The following is a 17,987-nucleotide window of genomic DNA, read 5'->3' on the forward strand; positions in this document are numbered from 1 at the left end:
TTGCCTAGGGACCTTGAGGCTTTGAATGGCAGCTTTAACCCTTCCCCCTCACTGGCTGCCACTGCAAGGGTCCTGCAAGGACACGCACCTGCCAGTCTGCACCTGCTGGGACCCTTGCCCTGGCTGCTGGTTCTCCTCCCCTCTCCACGGGCCACAGACATCTTCGCCTCCTGTTAAAATGTGCCCACGCCACGTGTCAAAAGCAATGTTTCTCCTGCCCTCCCTCGTTGTCTAGGCCCCAACATAGAGCATATACACCCTCACACAGGACATGCCGTGTGTGCACACACCCTTGGTTACTTCTGCTCCATCCGCCCCTCCGGACCTGTTTTCTTACCTGCTGGGCCCACCTGGTTGGTTGGCATGATGCAGGGAATAAGAGATGTAAATGTCAGTCCCCGTGTGCCCTGCCTGTGGGGGCCCCCGTGTGTAATCATGAAATCATTTTGTGATTCATAGGAGGCGGCACTGCCTGGGAAGACCGTGGGCACGTGGCTGGGGTGCACCCCCCACCAGCATGGGGGAGACATCCAGCCTCAAACGAATGAATGGATCACCCGAGAAGGGAAGGCCAGCAGGCTTGCCCTCACCCCGCCCCCATGCTGCCCCTCAGGGGATCTCCTCCGGCCAGGCCTGCAGCCTGGGTGAGGTGGAGTGTCACAGAGAGGGGCCACGGTGAACATCCCTCCAGAAACCCCCATCTGCCTGCAGAGTTGGAGCAGGTCATGGACGAGTGCCCTTTGGAGTGGGCGAGGTCCCTGCAGGGCTGCAGAGGGAACGTGCAGGTTGAGGCAGCACATCTTTTCATGGGAACCTTAAGAGACTCTTGTCTGCACATGCCCCAGGCCTGAGAGGCCTGCCCTCCCAGGGATGGGGCCAGCTCGTCCTCACTCTGGGGGTGAAGGACAGATGGGCCTCTGTGGATGCCCCAGGAAGGGCAGAGCCCCCAGCCACAGGAGCAGCCTGGCCAGCGCTTTGCCCCTCTCAGTTGGTACCGCCTGTTTTCTGCGAGGACTGGGGCTTCTCCAGACCCTCATCATCTTGGCCCCTTCCCAGACACCTCTTCCCACACATGCTTTGCACACAGCTTGCTGCTCTTGGCTGCCAAGGGCCTTCCCAGAGCCACTCTGTGCCACTGGGCCCTCTTCCCTCTCAGCCTGCCACCCACCTGGGCACTCCCCACTTGTCGTCAGGACCCCCCCCCCCCCACCCTTTGGTGGCTAGATGAGGCTGTGTTTGTCAACAGCCTCCTGCCCAGAGAGCCTAAGGGCGGTGTTTCCCTTTGCCCTTCCCTGTGCAGGAGCCGGGCAGACCTCTGCATCTGGGTATGGAGAGCAGCCTGTTTAGAAGGTAAGGGCAAGGCCAGGAGCGACCTCTGTGACTAGCCTGAGGCCGTCAAGAATCACTGCAAACCCTCCCTCCCAGCGCGTGTGCTCCATTTGCCTCTGTCAGAAGCAAAACGAGGAGTTAATCTTTTTGTCCTCGAAAAGTAAAGGGAGGGATGGTTTGAAAGCTCGACAACTGTGAGGTGATGGCCCATTAACTTGATGTAGAAACTGATGTAGAACTGCAGGTCTGTAGACCCTGTTGGGGAGCCTGTGCCCTCCCATGGGTGCAGCTCCCCACCCACCATCTCCCCCTACTCCTGGGAAGCACCTGCCTAGCTCTCTGCCAGGGCCTTGGTCTGGTTGGAGAGACCGGGTGTGGGGAGAGGTGAGCCAGGGCTCCCGGGGGCACCCATCCACTCCCAAACACACGTGGGCCCAGAAACCTCATGCTGGCCCTCTAGAAGGGGGCCTGGCGGTGGATGGAACCAAGTCAACACAGCCATCCTTCCCTCGTGGCTGGCCCTCCACGTCCTACACCTGTCAGTCTCCAGGTGGGCAGCCCAGGCCCCCAGGTGGCGTGCCAAGAGCACCTTCCTGGTGTGCTCATGAAGCCTGTCGATGTTGTTGGGCCTGTCTTATAGGAGGGTGAGGCTCCCAGAACTCCCTGCTCTAAGCTGTATGCTCTCCTCTGCTAAGCATGTCTCTGAGGGGCTCTGGGACGGAGGTTAGCTTCTGATGAGAATTGGGCAGAGATAGGAGGGCACTCTTGCTCCTCGGGGGTCCCCAGGGTGCTTCAAGCTCACTTGTTTCCCCTCTACCCCTGACCTCTGGGTGTAGCACGGGGAAGAGCAGAGCAGAGCCGTGGTCACGTCATCTGCCTCCATAGGGACATGTAGGCAAGTGTGGAGATCGGCTCTGACCCGTGAAGGCGTGGGGCAGGCCTCTAGCGGGAAGGCCTGCTAGACTGGGGCTGGAGGAGGAGGAGGAAGAGGAGGAGGAGACGTGCCATGGGTGCTACCCAGAGTGTGAAAGTTGGGACACACTGTGCAGGGCCCCAGGGCTCAACTCCGAAATGAAGCCACGTTTTACCAGGCAGGTGTTTGGTTCAGCCGGCCAATGGACATGGGCCCGTCCACTCCAGGACCTGCAGATGGCCAGAATCGGGGTTTCAGTCCAGCCTCCAGTGGGGCCCCTGGCTTTTAATCACTCTGGGTGGCAGGAGTCCTACCCAACCTCTAGATGGCTCTCACATTCAGTGCACCCTGCACCTGGACCCACCTGCCCTGCTTACCTGTCCTATCTGCACTGAAAGGAGTTGGCTTCACCTGAGCAGGGAACAAACTGGCTGTCACTTTCTGAGCATCACAGCACCATCCAGAGGCAGAGATAGGGGAGTCTTCTAGCTTCTCCTCCGCCAAAAACACTTGGCACCTGTCATTGGCCAGACCCAGCCACACGACCTCTAAGCAGCTACTGTGGTGGGACACCAAGCCCCAGTGGCATGTGGTTTGGCCCAGGGTGGCACCTTGCTGAGCCTCCCCTGTGTGAGGGAAATGGAGGTCTCATAGTGGAGAGGTTGGGGTGCGGGGTAGGAGCTGGCAGGGTGCAGGCAGTCCCAGTCAGCCTCGAGGGAAGTGGGGAAGTGTCCCCTCCCTTCTGAAGCGTCCCCCCGCCCCGGCTTGCGTGGAGACAGGGATGGCCACTGTCTCCATGGTTTTTCGGATTCTCTGTGTCCCAAATGAAACTTCTCGAGGGTGTAAGAAGCCAATGAAGTGAGAAGCACCAGTGGTTGGAGAGTCTCATTGTGGCTGGTGCTCTGGGGTCGCTGGGTGACTCAGAGTCGGGGAGGAGCTGGCTTCTTCAGGGTTCAGGCTGAGCCGTGAGCCCGAGGGAGTCCGTTTGTTTCTGGGAGTGGGCAGCCTGGCTCATGCCTCCTCTGTCTGCCACATGGCCCCGAGCTCTGTGTGACGGACCGGGTGCGGAAAGCTGGCTTCAGGCCAGTCCCCAGGGCTCTCAGAGGCCCCCGGTTGCCCCTCAGAGTCCAGGCAGGGCAGGAGGACTAGCTGCCCACAGGGCGGGGCCTATGGGACGTGGTCCTGGTGGGAGCCAGCGCACTCAGCCCGGCCTCCTTTCTGTGGGCAGGGCAGTGCCAGCGGCTCACGAGGGGTCTGGGCCACTTGTGCGTGGATGGGCCTCTTGAGCCCCTGCTGGTCTGTGGGGGCTCTCATGCCTGGAACTTCCTCTCCGTGGCCTTCTTGACAAGCCGGGCCTTCGGAGGGCCCCCGGCAGACTCTCCCCACACTCTCACCAGCTCCCCAGAAGGACACCCTGCACCCCCACCTGTTCCCCAAGAGCCTTTCTCCCTGACCTGTTACCATGGGCAGTCAGGTGCAGAGGGGGCAGTGACAGGGGCCAGGTGGTGGGCTTGTCCCTTGTCGTGGAGGAGGAGAGGGGGGACCCCCCAGGGCAGACCCAGCAGTGGGGCTGAGGTCTGTCTGCAGAGGTTTCCAGGGCCCTGGTGGCCTTGCCCACAGCCCCAGCCCCTGTTGCACTCCCAGCTCAGGCCTTCAGGTGAGACCTGCATTCAGTGGGGACAGAGAACGCAGGACAGGAGAGAAACCCTGAGGTGGGGGAGCGGATCCAGGGCAGAGCTGAGCCAGGAGGGCTGAGGAGGGGGTGCAGCTTACCGGCTGCCTCCTGCCCTCCTTACCGGTTGCCCCCCTCCCCGGGACCCTGCTGCTCTGCCCTGCCTGGCCACCTGCCCGTGGGAGGCACGGTGGGACCCTGGCTGCGACCCCACACCCCACCCGAGCTTGCTGCTCTGTTTCGACTCCCCGAGAGCCCCTGAAGTGGGGGACCTGGGAAGTGAGCGGCAGGCACTGTCAGCTCGCATGGATTTCCGGGAAAGCTGGCCCCCACCCCCGGCTCCTGCATTCGGTTTCTTTCTGTCTTGCCACAGGCCTGGGGGTGGGGCGCGTCTGCGGCTGTGCTCGCACGCGAGGCCCTGGCTTGGGTCCAGGTGGCTGTCACTGCAACGCTGATGGCCCCATCGCGTGACAGGAGCCCAGAGGAGGCCCCGCTGGGCGTGCCCCGCCGGGATGTGGCTGCAGAGGAGGGGAAGTGGGGGTGCCCAGCTGGGGGGGGGGGGGGGGACACGCGATGTTCGGGGGCCGGTGTCCCCGTGCAGAGAGATGTGGGTGGGGAGAAAACTTAGAGAGGGTGTCCCCCACTTCTGCCTCTAGTGGGTACAGGACGGGATGTAGCCCATCAGGTTGGGGGGCAGTGAACACCCCACAGGGCATGATGTCACCATGCTGGGATTTTCCCCCACCCCAGCTTCACAGCTGTGGAAGTCATTGCCCCCAACAGGGTCTGCAGGGGCAAGAGAACAGGCAGGCAGGGCAGTCCAATCCCTGCCTTCCCCTGCCCTCAGTTTGAGGGGTGTGTTGGAGAAGGCTGGGGGCAGGGAGCTGGCTTGAGCTGGGGTGGGGGTGGGAATGACCCCTCCACAACGGAGTTTGCTTTGTGGAGGGCCTTGGTGGCCTGGGTGTATGGGCAGGCGGCCCAGGATGCACTGAGGTGGTGGGGGGTCCTGTCTCTGCCCAGCCAACGGCACTCCTGGCCTTCATTGAGCCCCAAATTCACCACAGGTGCTGCACAGGCCCTGCCCATACCCTGGTGGAGAGCTGTGGCCTCCCTGCTGTGGCAGCAGGATAAGACCCTCTGGCGGGGGAGGGGAGGGGTGGGACAGGGACTCACATGCCAGTGTTTTTCCTCCTTTATCTTTCTGGGCCTCTGAGAGCATGGGGTCCTGTGTGACCCCTGGCAGAGGCCCACCTCAGCCTTCGGGGTGTTCTGAGACCAGAAGGTTCCCTCAGGGGACATGGCATTCGCTTCACTAGGGTCTGTTTTCTGCTTCTGTGTGCTGGGGGTGGGGAGCTGTGTGAGTTTAGTGAATTCAGACCTTTCAGCTTTCTGAACGACAGGGTTGTGTTCCCAAAGGGAGTAAAAATAGGCACCTCTAAATGTCCCTGGCTTTCGACACATCTCAAAGCTTAGTGAGCGGTGGGGCCTTGATTGCTGGTGAGGTTTTCGGTTGGGAGAGGGGCCTGGGCAGTCTGCAGCACCGACCGCCCCTGTGCCTTTGCCCAGCAACCCCCAGGTGTGACTGTTCTTGTTTCCTGCTTTCTGGCCAAGGAAATGCGTTCATTTCTGGGAGTATTTAGAGCAGAGAACAGAGTCCCAGTGCTTCTTAGCTGTGGGAGAGAGGTTGATAGAGCAAAGCCCTCTGGGCGAGGGAAGGACGGGGGGGGGGGGGGGGGGCAGACAGAGACCAAAGGCCCCAGTGTGACCACCGTCTGTGGGGCTCTCCTGAGGGCCACCTCCCTGCACCCAACCCTTTGCCTCTGTGGACACTCGGCTCAACAGTTTCCCTGCACCTGGCACCAGAGGGCTTGAGTGAAGGGGCCCAGCGTGGCCTCTGGTGGGGGGCAGGAAGCTGCCAGTCTGGCAGTGCAGCCGGTGTGGGGTGAGGGTCCCACCAGGGAGGGCAGTCCGTGCCTGACAAGAGGTGTGGACAGAGCGTCTCGCCTGGAGTGCAGACATTGGGGCCCTGCAGTCCCTGGGCTCTGGGGACCTGGGGGCCTGAATTTCTATCAAACTCCGTGGCGGAGCAGCTGCTGCCCATAGCTCACTGATATGGGGGGGAAGGTACAGTGGATGTGGGGCAGACCCTGGCTCTGAGTGCGGCTCAGGGGGGTGTGAAGGTGCTGATGAAGTAAAAACTACCTGGGTAGCACAATCACTACGACCCACGTGCCCTGGAGGAGTTCAGCACAGCTTGGTGGTTTTGGAAGAGAAAATGCGGGAGATTTAAGTGCCCGTGTTTGTATTTTCTCCCAAGACCTGGACAAATGCAAGGGTTCTGCCTGCCCCAGGCAGGGCCCTTTGACCCCCAGTTGCACTGACATCACCTGCAGCTTCAGTTTGGAAACCGACCTGAGGGGCAACCGGGAGGCCCTTCCCGGTCTGCCCAGCCCTCCAAGGAGGCTCCGGGCGGCCCCCTTTCCGCACCCCAGGGGTCCTGCCGTAATTCTCCATGTGGCTGGGGACCCTGGGCATGCAGCTGGGGGTCCACAACAGGTGCCAGTAAACGGGGATGTGGATGGCATGTCTGTATGTCTGAGCTTTCACCCCAAAACGGAGATGGGGCCACACTGGGGTTGGGGCTGGGGGAGGGCCAGGAAGCTGCCACCCTTGGGGGGCACCTCAGTCATGCCAGGGGGGCCTTCTGTGCAGTGTGGGCCGCTCCACACCAGGTTGGGGGTTGGGGAGCGGTTGGGGGAGCTGGGGGCATGATGAGGTCGCGTGGGCACTTCCAGGGTGGTCTGAGTTAGGGAGACCAGCAGTGCCGAGTTAGGGCACCTACTGGAGCTTGGGTCTCCAGAGAGGACCTTGGGGACCCCTGGGCAGTGTCCCTGAGGCTGGGCGGGATTCTGAGGGGTTTACAGGAGGGAGCAGAGAGCAGTTTCTGCAGAGCAGAGTAGGGGTGGGGTCCTCGAGGTGAGGCCCAGCCCCAATGGTCTGATCTCCTGAATATCACACTTGGTGCCCCCACCTGGCTGCCCTGGTCAGCCCGGGTCCAGTTCCAGCTGTGCTGCCCCCATGCGTCCCACGGAGGAGACCCCAGGTCAGCTTGGGAATGCAGCTTGGGAGGGTGGCGGCCAAGAACTTGGGAAACAGAAGAAGGTAAGCAGGTCTGGGGCCCAGGAAGGGTGCTGACAGACTTGCTTCGTTCTTCTCTGACAGCCGTGCAGAAGTGCCCACGGCAGCCGGCGGCTGGTACCCCCTCACCAGAAGACAGCGGTCTGAGCGGAGGGTCCACCGTGCTGGAGGGAAGGCTGCTGCTGGAGGTGAGTCCCCTCGTCCTCCCATCACATGCCTGTCACGCCGCGCGGGGTCTGTCTGCCCGCTGGTCGTCAGGTTGGACCGCTAACAATTTACTGGAAATGCGGCCCTGGGAGCAGCAGGGGGTCAGACACAGATGCCCAGGTGAGGCGCAGCAAGTTGGGACAGGGAACCAGAGGTGGCCTTGGCCCATACACCTCAAGTGTAAAAACCGTTTCTCATTCTGCATTCTCTGGTTTTACTTGTCCGTCAATTCAGCAGGGTTTTTCAGAATTATTGTTATTATTAATGACAGAGAATCGCACGAGTTTTGCAGGGTGTGGCAGGTGCAGGCTGGCCCAGCTGTCCATATTACACGCACAGCATCTGGGGCCTGGGTCAGCCTTTTCCCCGACCCGGGGCCTCTCACCCCTGGTGACTCTGAGGCGCCATGCCCTTCCTGACCCTCTCCCGTGGCCCGCTTCTCGAGGGGCAGGGGCATGCGTGGCTCAGCTCCTCAAGCAAGATAGGACAGCGAGGTGGAGCTTTCCGGGCTGGGTCGAGTCACTGTGTACAGAGCGAGGGGGTCGCTGCCTCCACCGGTGGCTGAGAGACCCTGGTTTTCCCCACCTTAGGAGGGGCCTGTAACCAGCCGCCGAGGTGCCCCCGAGGCCGTGCTTCCCCTGGCAGTCCCAGAGGGGCCGGGCCCCATGTGTCCCCCTGCATGTCCCCTTTGGGACCCCAACACTGGGTTCCCAGTGCTCAGCCCTGCTTGGTGGCAGTCCCGTCCCCCCAACGTGAAGTGTCCTCAGCTGCACACACTCGCCCGCCCGTTGGGCTGACGCGCTGAAGGCAGAAATGGTGGCGCATTGGCTCCTTTTATGCTGATGAAATTGAGTCTGCTTGGAGCCCATCGGCCCCTTCTCGGGGGCCCCCAGCAGTCTCGCTCAGTGTTCTGTTTGCACCCCAGCTGCCCTGCGGCAGCCAGAGCGGCCTGTCCCAGGCGGGTCCTGAAGGGCAGCCCCGGGTCCTCGCCCACTGGCCGGCCCGTGCGCTGCCTGATGGCCCAGCTGCTGCCCTGGTGCCTCCACCGCAGGAATGAGCTCAGAGGTTTGTTTGCGAGCCGGCGCCCCTCATGGAGGACAGAGGACAGGGATCTTCTGCCTGGTTCACCCCTGCCCGAGTCTCGCTTCCCACCCTTCAGTCTGCTTCCCCCCCCAGGCGCTTTCCCTGACCCTCTGGGTGGCTTCCTGCTGTCTGCGTGTGAATTCCTGGGTGCTCAGCTGTTTGGCATGTAGGCTTTGGTGGTGGGGATGTGCCCCTAGGGCACCTCAGCCAAGATGTCCCCACAGTGCCTCACCTAAAGGGTAGGTGGAGGGTGGGGTTCTACCATCTGCTGACTGACAGGTGGGCAGATGGAAAGCATCTGGGCTGGTTGGAGGGGAACCAGAGATGCTCCTGCCTCGGATCTGGGGGTTCCTGTCTGCCCACCATGACCCCTGACCCCCCATGGCTCCCACATGACCCCCATGCCCCCTACGGTCCCCACAGGGACCCCCATGACCCCGTGATCCCCCATGACTTCCTACAGTCCCCCATGACTCCATGCCTCCCATGGTCCCCACAGGGATCCCCATGACCCCCTGACCTCCAGTGGCCTCCCATGACCCCCCCATGGTCCCCCAGGGACCCTCACAAGCCCATGACTTTCCACAACTCGCCATGGTCCCCCATGATCCCCATGACCCCCAGTGGTCCCCAAGGGAAGCCCCCATGACCCCGTGGCCTCATGACTCCCTGCAGTCCCCCATGATCCTCCAGGACTCCTACAATCCCCATAGGAGCCCCCATGACCCCGTAGGCCCCCTGATTCCCCACAGACCCCATGACCCCTCTATGCACCCATGATCCTCACAGGGACACCTACAGTCCCATGTACCTCCCACTGCCCTCCAAGGCCTTCACGCCTGCTGAGGCGATGGTTCTCATGAAGATCACAGAATTCATAAATCACTTCCTTTTTAAAAAACAAAAATACAAGCAACCATATACTTGCAGTTTGCTGGGTTACTGTTGAATTTCCACGAAAATTCTGTATGGCGGGCACCTGGGGACCCCGTTCTTAGAGCCCCTGTATCTTTCCGTCCCGTCTGGAGCAGAGCAGGGTCCTAACAGCAGAGTAGCTTTTAGAAATACTGTGGTTTCAGGAGAGGAAATATTTCCATACCTCACTATTTACCATGTTTTTCGGAAGTGAATTCTTAAATATTAAGTTTTCCTTTAAAGTTGGATTTTTCCAAGCTGGTGAGCTTGGGGCTGGAAAACATTGTGCCAGCTTGAGTTTTATTCTTGGCAAAATATAACTGGCATGACTCTTTTTATAATTCATGTTAAAAATTAAGATAATAAAATCTTAAACATGAAATCTTTGTTAAACTGTGTTCCGACTATAAATACAGAAGCATGTGCACACAGTCCCCCCATCTCCTGTGAGAGCCCAGGGGACTGTTCCACACGCGTCCACACCACTGCCCTCCAGCCCCTCTGCTGGCCCTCGGCGGCCATCCTGCTCTCTGAGCAGGACCAGGTTTCCCCCAAGGACCTGGGGACCTCAGGACATGGACGCAGCACGGTAGTCCCAGCACAGCTAGAGACTAGGAAGTGGCCCAGCCTGACCTTCAAGAGCTGACCAGCTCCCTGGGGGCCGGAGGGCGGCACCCAGCCCCATACCTCCTGTTGGCCCAGTGTGTGCGTTCAGAGAACTACCCTCTGGGGTGGGACTCGAGGCTACTGGTCACTTTGCCGGGCACAGGGGGCTGTACGGCCGTCCCCTGGCCCCACTCCATCTTGAAGACAGGGCCAACAGCTCCTGAAGCTTCCTTCTGCCACCTCTTGTAACACGTTCTCTGTGACCACAGAAGTTTCTGGAAGTTCCCTTAGATTGGAAGCAGTCTAGATTGTATGGTGAGGGTTCTCCTCACCACATTTCTAGTGTGGCAGTTCTCAAACTTTGTGATTAGAGACTCTTTTTGAAGTTTAAAAATATTCCCTAACAGCAAAATAAACAAATCAAGCAGCAATAACAAGAAAATCCAGCTTTTATTTCTAATCTTCAGTCTGTTAAAGAGAAACTGGAAAAAATGAGAGGTTTATGACAGGCATCATAGATTCATAAAAATGTAGTGCTGGCACAGACTTTAAAGGGCCTGTGGTCTAACGTCCACTATTTTAAGACGAAGAAACCAAGATTTGGAGCGGTTGGGGGTCCAGGATCCCTGTTGGTGTTGGGGCTGGGCCTGGCGTTTCTTTATCCGTGGTTAGTGCTCTTGGGCCCCTGCCTGCCTCAAGAAGCCAGGGTGGATGGCCAGAGGGGCCGCCAGGTGAGCACCTTGGCACAGGCGCCAGGCATGGGACAGGTGGGTTCTGGAAACACACACATCAGATCACAGTTAGCAGCGTCCTGGGCTTCTATTCCCACTTTTAAGGCGGTCTGTAGTGTTTGGTGTGGACAGGGCAGCTGGCTAGCAGGAACTGTGGATTCGGGCCTAGGAGGGGCCGGGCTACGGGCCACCTGACCCTGACTAGAGTTCTGGCGTGCCGTGGGTACATTTTCTCACACTTATTTTTAAGTTCACGCATGCTAAAACGTGTTCTTATTGGCAGTGTGGTGTGGCCACCATTGCGAAGAAGACAGCAATACCATCATGCCTGAATTCCCCTGGTGCTGCCCGTGTGTGGGGCCCGGCCACCGGAGCCACGTTCTCCGGCCCCTGCGGCCTTCTCCGACCGCTGTTCTCAGGGTGCCTATAGGTGGGCTCCTACAGCGGGGAGCCTGGGTGCCGGCAACACGCACCGGACCCAGACACGCGGCTGCCTGGAGCACAGTTGGTGTTGTCCTTCTGTGGTGCGAGGGCATCTCAGTGTGCTTGTCCACCCGACCACTAGAGGACGTTTGGGTTTCCAGGGTTTGTGTATGTGGATAAAGCTACAAGCAGCCACGTGCAGGTTTTCTGGGAGCATCGGCTCTGGTTCTCTTTGGGTGATACCCACGTGTGTGGTTGCGGGGTCGTGCGACAAGAGTGTTTTTGGTGTCGTGGGGACCTGGCGTGCTGTTTCTCCAGGTGGCTGTGCGGTGTCCCCAGCGGCGGAGAACAGGGGTGCCCGTGTCCGTGCCCTTGCTGTTGTCCTGTGTTCCCCCTCCTCAAAGCTGTTTTAAGAGACTCTCGTCACGGTTTCGGATTGCGCTTCCTTCACGACCAATGACCCAGAGCCTCTTGTCAGGTCGCGGTTGTTCATCGAAGGAGCCCCTTGCGAGCAGCCTGCTCAAACGTTTGCCCGTGAAAACAGGTTGTTTCCTACCTCGCTTTTGACTTTGGAGCTCTTTAAGTGTTCTGGACACATGATCTTTGTTCTGTGTGTGGTTTGTAAGCGTCTGCCTCTAGTCTGGCTTCTCTCCATTCTCTTCAGAGTCTTGCAGAGAATGAAAGTACTTAATTTGGACAAAGCCCAGTTTATCAGTTTTTAAATAGGTCATGATCCGTGTCACATTTGAGAACTCTTTACCTCACCTGGGTTGCAAAGATTTTTACTTTATGCTTGCTCCAAAGTTTTATCGTTTTGTGTTTTACATTCAGGTTTATGGTTCATTTTTAGTTGACTTTGCTACAGGCGAGGGTATGGGCCGAGACAGCCTCGTTCTGCACATTGAGATCCTGGTGTCTCAGGATTATGTGCCCCTTCTCCGCTGAATTGCCTTTACACCTTGTAAAAAAAGCTTGTGGCCCTATGTTTGTGAGTCTGTTTCTGGACTGTGTTCTGCCATTGAGAACAAGCACCAGCCGGTTTCAGTGTCTGCAGCTTTACAACAAGTCTTGAAATCGGAGAGTATGACTCTTCCAATCTTTGTTCCTTTTCAAGATCGTTTTGGCTATTCTAGGTTCTCTGTCTTCCTGAATATATTTTAGAATTCGCTCGTCGCTATCTACAAAACTTCCTGCTGGAACTTGGGTTGGGTTGTATTACATCGGTAGGTCAGCTTAGGAGAACGGAGACCTACAAGTGCTGACCCCTAATGCACGAGCACACCACCTCTCTCCATGTATTAGCTCTTTTCCTGCTCTCATCCATATTTGTAGTTTGTGGCAGGGAGATCCTGTGTCTGTTGATAGATTTATACCAAGCATTTCATATTGCCGTTGTGATTGTAAACAGAACGGCAGTTTCATTTCACTTTCTACTACCGTATAGAAATACAGTTTATTGTTCTGGGTTGACTTTGTATCTGTGAACTTACTGAATTCATTAGTAATTCTTGGAGACTTTTTTGTAGATTTCTGTGCGAATTTTACATAGATTATCATGTTGTCTGAGAATAGAGACCGTTTTTATCTACTTTTTCAGTCTATACACTTTTTTTTCCTTGCCGTACTGCCCTTCTGAGGCTTCCTGAGCAACACAGAGGAAGAGGGGGACATCTGTGTCTTGTTCCTGGTCTCCAGGAGAACCCTATAGTCTTTCAAGGTTAAGTATGTTATTAGCTTGGAGTTATTTTCCGCTTTTTGTTTGTTTTGGTTTTTTTTTTTTTTTGGTAGATGCTTTATATCAGATTAAGAAAATTTTCTCTATTCCTTATTTTCTGGGAGTTCTTATAACAAATGGGTATTAAGTTTTGTCAAGTGCTTTGTCTGCGTCTACTGAGATATGATCATGGCTTTTTTTCTTCAGTCTGTGAGTACTATGAATTACCTTGATTCATTTTCAACTGTTGGTCCAAACTTGCTAGTTTGAATAAATCTTACTTATACATTACTGGATGAAATGTGGTTATATTTTGTGGGGGCTTTTGTTTTTATGTTCATGAGAAATATTTTTGTAATTTTCTTGTAATGTCTTTGCTTTTGGTGTCATGCTGATGCTGCATTAAATTAGTTGAGAGTGCTTCCTTCTCTCTTGTTTTCTGGAAGAGACTGTATAGAATGGGTGTTATTTTCTCCTAGAAAATGTTTGTTAGACTTCACCAATGAATATAACTGGTCTGGTTTTCTTTGTTAGATTTTAAATTATGAAGTCAATTTTTTTAACCAACAGAGGACTACTCAGTTATCTATTCTAGTGTGAATTTTAGTAGTTTGCAGCTTTCAAGGAATTGGCCTGTTTCCTCTACTTCATTGAATTTGTGGGTACAGAACTGTTCAAGGTTTCCCCATGTTGTCCTTTTAGTGTCTATGAGAGGTTCCGTAGCTATATATCCTTTCTATTTTCATTGGTAGTCTGTGACTTCCATTTTTTTCTTAGTCAGTTGGGCTAGAAGCTTATTCATTTTATTGATTTTTTTCAAAGACACAGCTATTGGTTTCATTGATTATTGCTCTGGACTGAATATTTGTATCCTCCCCCCAATTAATATAATTCAAATTCATATTAGACTGGAAACCCGATGTGAAGGTGTTAGGGGTCAGAGCCTTTGGGAGGTGCTTAGGTCATGAGGGTGGAGCCTCATGCATGGGATTTATGCCTTATAAAAGGGGCCCGAGAGAGCACCCTGTGCCTTCTGCCCTGTGCAGTTATAGCAAAAAGCCATCCATGAACCAGGAAGTGGGCCCGCACTTGACTGCTGTCACTGGGTGAGGTGTTCTACAAGCATCAGTTACATCAGCTTGGTTGACAGTGTTTAAGTCTTTTATATCCACATTGATTTTCTGTCCGGTCTCAACCTGAGAGACAGAGTTAGCATCTTCTAATGTAACTGTGGACTTTTGTCTTTCTCCTTTCAGTTCTATCAGTTTTTGCTCTATGTGTTTGGGAGTTCTGTTGAGGGGTGCATACACATTTAGGATCATTACGTTTTTTTATGAATTGACCCTTCTATCATTACCATTGTATAACATGCCTCTTTATTCCTAATTTTCCTTGCTCTGAAGTCTACTTTGTGTGATACTAATATAGCCACCTCAGCCTTCTTTTTTCTTTAAAGTTTATTTATTTACTTATTTTGAGAGAGAGAGAGAGAGAGCGCTCATGCACACGCACATGCACACATGAGCAGGGAGAAGGGCAGAGAGAGAGGGAGGGGGAGGCTCCCAAGCAGGCTCCACGCTATCAGCACAGAGCCCAACACAGGGCTTGAACTCACGGACTGTGAGATCATGACCCGCGTCGAAATCAAGAGCCAGACACTTAACTGACTGAGCCACCCAGGCGCCCCAATCCTTCTTTTGATTAATGTTTGCCTGGCATATCTTGTTCCATCCTTTCACTTTTAATTAGTTTATATTGATATATTTAAAGTGTGTGGTTTTCAGCCACTAGGTCTGTAGTAATTTGCTGCAGCAGCAAGAGGAACTAATTCAGATTGAGCCCTGGACTTTCCACACGTGTTGGGAGCCTTGGGTGTCACAGCCTCAAGGTGGGTGCTTGTCTTCGGTCCTGTGTTGGCAGCGGCCGTGCAGGGGGCAGGTTTGGCCAGCAGGCCCGCTCCTTGAGAGCACGCTGCCCGTGCCAGCTTGGCTCTCTGCGCAGGCTCTGCTGGTCTGCCTCTCCGGACGTGCTCCACACACGTACCCCTCGGACTGAGCCGGGACTACGTCAGCTCACACACAGAGGTGAGCCCGGGTCCCTTCCCCGCCGTCTCCTCTGCAGGATTTCCTCCACACCTGCTTCCTCCTGGGACCCTCTTCCTGGTCCTCTGACTAGAACTCCTGTGTTTCTCTTAGAGCTTAGCTGCCACTGTCCGGTGGTGATTCTATGCATGAGCACATGGTCAGGGCAGAGAAGGGAGAGAAAATGGGGTACCGAGGACCAGGCCCCTGCTCCTCCCCGGTGGCAGATTTCCCTCGGGCACTTGCATGCACACAGGCATGCTCACCTGCCTTTTGGGCTTGTTGGTCTGAGGAGTGAGGTCTGTCCTCCCAGAGGGCACAGGGCTGGGGCACTGGCCTCCACGTGGGGCTGGGGCACCTCTCCTCCAGCTCCTGAGGACAACAGTGGCCCCAGCAGTGTGTGGTGGTGATGGCAGTTCAAGTTCATGACTGAATGCGGCTCAGACAACAGAAATGTACTCTTCATAGTTGTGGAGGCTGGGAGTCCGAAATCAGTGTCATTGGGCTGAAAGCAAGGTGTGGTGGGCGAGTTCTTTCAGATACTCTAGGGGAGAGTGTGTCCCATGCCTCTGCTGACAGCCAGTCTTCCCTGTGTCTCTGTGTCCCTCTTATAAGGACACCAGTCATATTGGATTTGGGGCCACCCTAACCCAGAGTGACCTCAACTTAATTTATTACAGCTGCGAAGATTCCATTTCCAAATGAGGTTGCTTTGCAGTCCCTGTGTGCCCGTGTCTTTGGGAGCCGCTATTCAGCCCGTACAACCGTCCATTTTGCAGGGGACGTGCTTCAGGTGAGAGCACAGACTGGGGCAGAAACTCAGGCCTCTCCTGACTCCAAGACCCCAGCCCTGAGCCAGGGCTCAGCTCCAACACGCCAGGGCCGCTTGGAGCCCTGAGGACTTACTTGATCCTTGACAGGTATACGAGACAGATGCTGTCATTGCCTCCCTTTACAGATGGGGAAACGGAGTAGTTCTGTAAGCTGCCTGGTGTCACAACGCTAGCAAGGACAGAGCCAGGACTGGCCCCCACTGCGTCCCCTTGAGGGACTCCGTCTGAGCCAGGGTCCTATCCAGGTGGTCCTGTGGCCCTGGCAGGTGAGGGGCTGGTGTCAGAGCCAGAGGCCTGTCTTGCTGTCACCTGCAGAGCACTCTCAGGGCTTTAGTTTCAGGCCTCAGAGCCTTTGGGGATGGCTAGACAGAGTGGTGTGCGTCAGGCTCAGGGACACAGTCACCGAGGCCTTCTGTTCCCACCGGCCAGACCAAAACAGGAACGTGGCAGGAGCGTGCCATGGCCCGTGAGGCCGGGTGCCTGAAGGACACTGGTTCTCACGGGCAAAACCGGCATCGCAGAGGGTTTCCCCCGAGCGTTTCACACAGAAACCAAAGGGCAGAGGACCCCAAGCATCTGACGTGTCAAAGGGAAGGCTGGCCGGGCCGAACCACAGCCGGGCCTGCACCCAGCCTCACAGTGCCCCGAGGGGCTTCTCCGGGAAACCAGCCCTTATGTGAGGTCAGAGGCGATGTGCGCACGGGTCCTGGTGAAGCCTAGGTGTGGGGACACAGGACAGCCAGAAGGCAGTGTAGGCTGAGAGGCAGCATGAGCGGCTGCTTGGGGGACAAATGGGAATCGACTGCAAACGGGCCTAACTGGGTGAATTTAAAAGGAAAAGCTGTGAACCAGGGAGGCAGTACCTCCTTCTTGATTTTGCAGTCCTTGACAACTGAATGAGAGAGATAGCTGTGGAAGTCGTGTGGACAGTGGTGACCAGGCGCTGGACCCTGGACCCCTGTCCTCAAGAAGATTCTACAGTTAAAGGCGGGACACAACCAGCACGCCGGCCCCTCTGGTCAAAGAGACTCAGTGCGGGCACGTGGCCTGCAGCCTTCCCACGCTGCACAAGAGCGTCGGGGTCTCCAAGTGTGGCGAGGTGGGTGGTGGGGCTGCACGCGGGGCGCTGACCCTGGCGCAGCCCCTCCGTGGAGCCCAACAGCCTAGAGGAAGGACCCGAAGATGCCGATGTTGGGGCTTCCCCACCAGAACTCTGTCGTGTGTGTGGACGTCCTGGTGGCTCTCCCACACCTGCTTGTAAACTCCAGCACATGAGGGCCACAGACCCTTGAGACAAGAGGCTCACTCAGGATCCAGCAGGAAAGGCAGCTCGGGTGACCCAGGGAAATAAACCAGCTGATGTCGGGCTCCTTGGGGAGAAGAGCAAAGGCACAGTGTCCGTGAGATGGAAACAGGTGCCAACAAAGGGAATATTCTGAAGTTTGGGAAAGAGCGCAAGAATTACAAGTATGAGAGCAAACGTAGGAGCTGTACGAAGATAGAGAGTTGACGCTGAAGGGTCACTTCAGTTTCCCCAAGAGGGAGAGGAAACTAGGTGGAGAATATAGTCCCCGAGGGCCCCATAGGCTCCAGTTCCAGAAAGATCGGGGGAGGAAGCTGTCAAGGAGGGTTTCCCAGAACCACGGGCTGGGTTTCCGGCCTGAAGGTCCCCCTGCGTGGCCAGCACAGTGGGTGGAAAGGACCAGGGTGTTCCGCCTTTCAGAGATTCCACACCCCAGCACAAGAAAACCCCAAATGCTCCCAGAGAAAAGGAGCAGGTACCAAGAAAAGCACTGAGCCTCAGGAGTCCAGGCCTCACCAGGAGCGCTGGAGCTGGAAGGCCTTGCAGAAGTGCGTGCAGAGGCAGGAGCAAGGTGATGTCCTGCTAGGCCCCACAGGCCTGCCACCTGCCGGGTTTGGAGGGTGAGGCGGAGAAGAGCAGCCTCAGACGGGCTGGGCCTGGAGAGTGGCTTCTCAGGACGAGGGTCTCCTACTGGAACCAGGGCAGTGTGGAAACACAGGCGTGGAGCCTGGCGCCCAAGGCCCCACCATCAGCAGGGGAAGAGAGGAGACCGGACGGAAAGGCCTCTGCACGAGACAGAGCTGGCTACGTGAGTCGGCGTGGGGGCGCACAGCCGCCTGGCTCAGCTCATGGGTTTATGCACAGTTGGGACATGGCCACGCAAGGACAGCAGGGCTCGGAGCGGCTGCTCTGGTGTGGGCCTGGCGGGCCGGTTCTGACATAGGCTCTTAAATCTTGCCCACTCGACTTCTATCCTTCGTCCCACCAAATTCTGTTGCATCAGAAATAAACCTGCTCCCGGCTTCCTTGTGGATCCTTG

At 56.4% G+C, this 17,987-nt stretch overlaps 1 protein-coding gene across 1 annotated transcript in view; it reads left to right on the forward strand.

Moving 5' to 3' along the window:
• Positions 1-17,987, forward strand: part of AHRR (aryl hydrocarbon receptor repressor) — an 82,574-nt gene that overhangs the window by 27,497 nt on the left and 37,090 nt on the right. The window contains exon 4 of the mRNA XM_078444034.1: positions 7,137-7,240. Within this exon, the coding sequence (XP_078300160.1) occupies positions 7,137-7,240 (104 nt within the window). The remainder of the gene's footprint in view (positions 1-7,136; positions 7,241-17,987) is intronic.

The sequence above is a fragment of the Panthera onca genome, chromosome A1 (genome assembly GCF_046562875.1).
Source record: "Panthera onca isolate mPanOnc1 chromosome A1, mPanOnc1 haplotype 2, whole genome shotgun sequence".
In the NCBI taxonomy this organism is placed as follows: Eukaryota; Metazoa; Chordata; class Mammalia; order Carnivora; family Felidae; genus Panthera; species Panthera onca.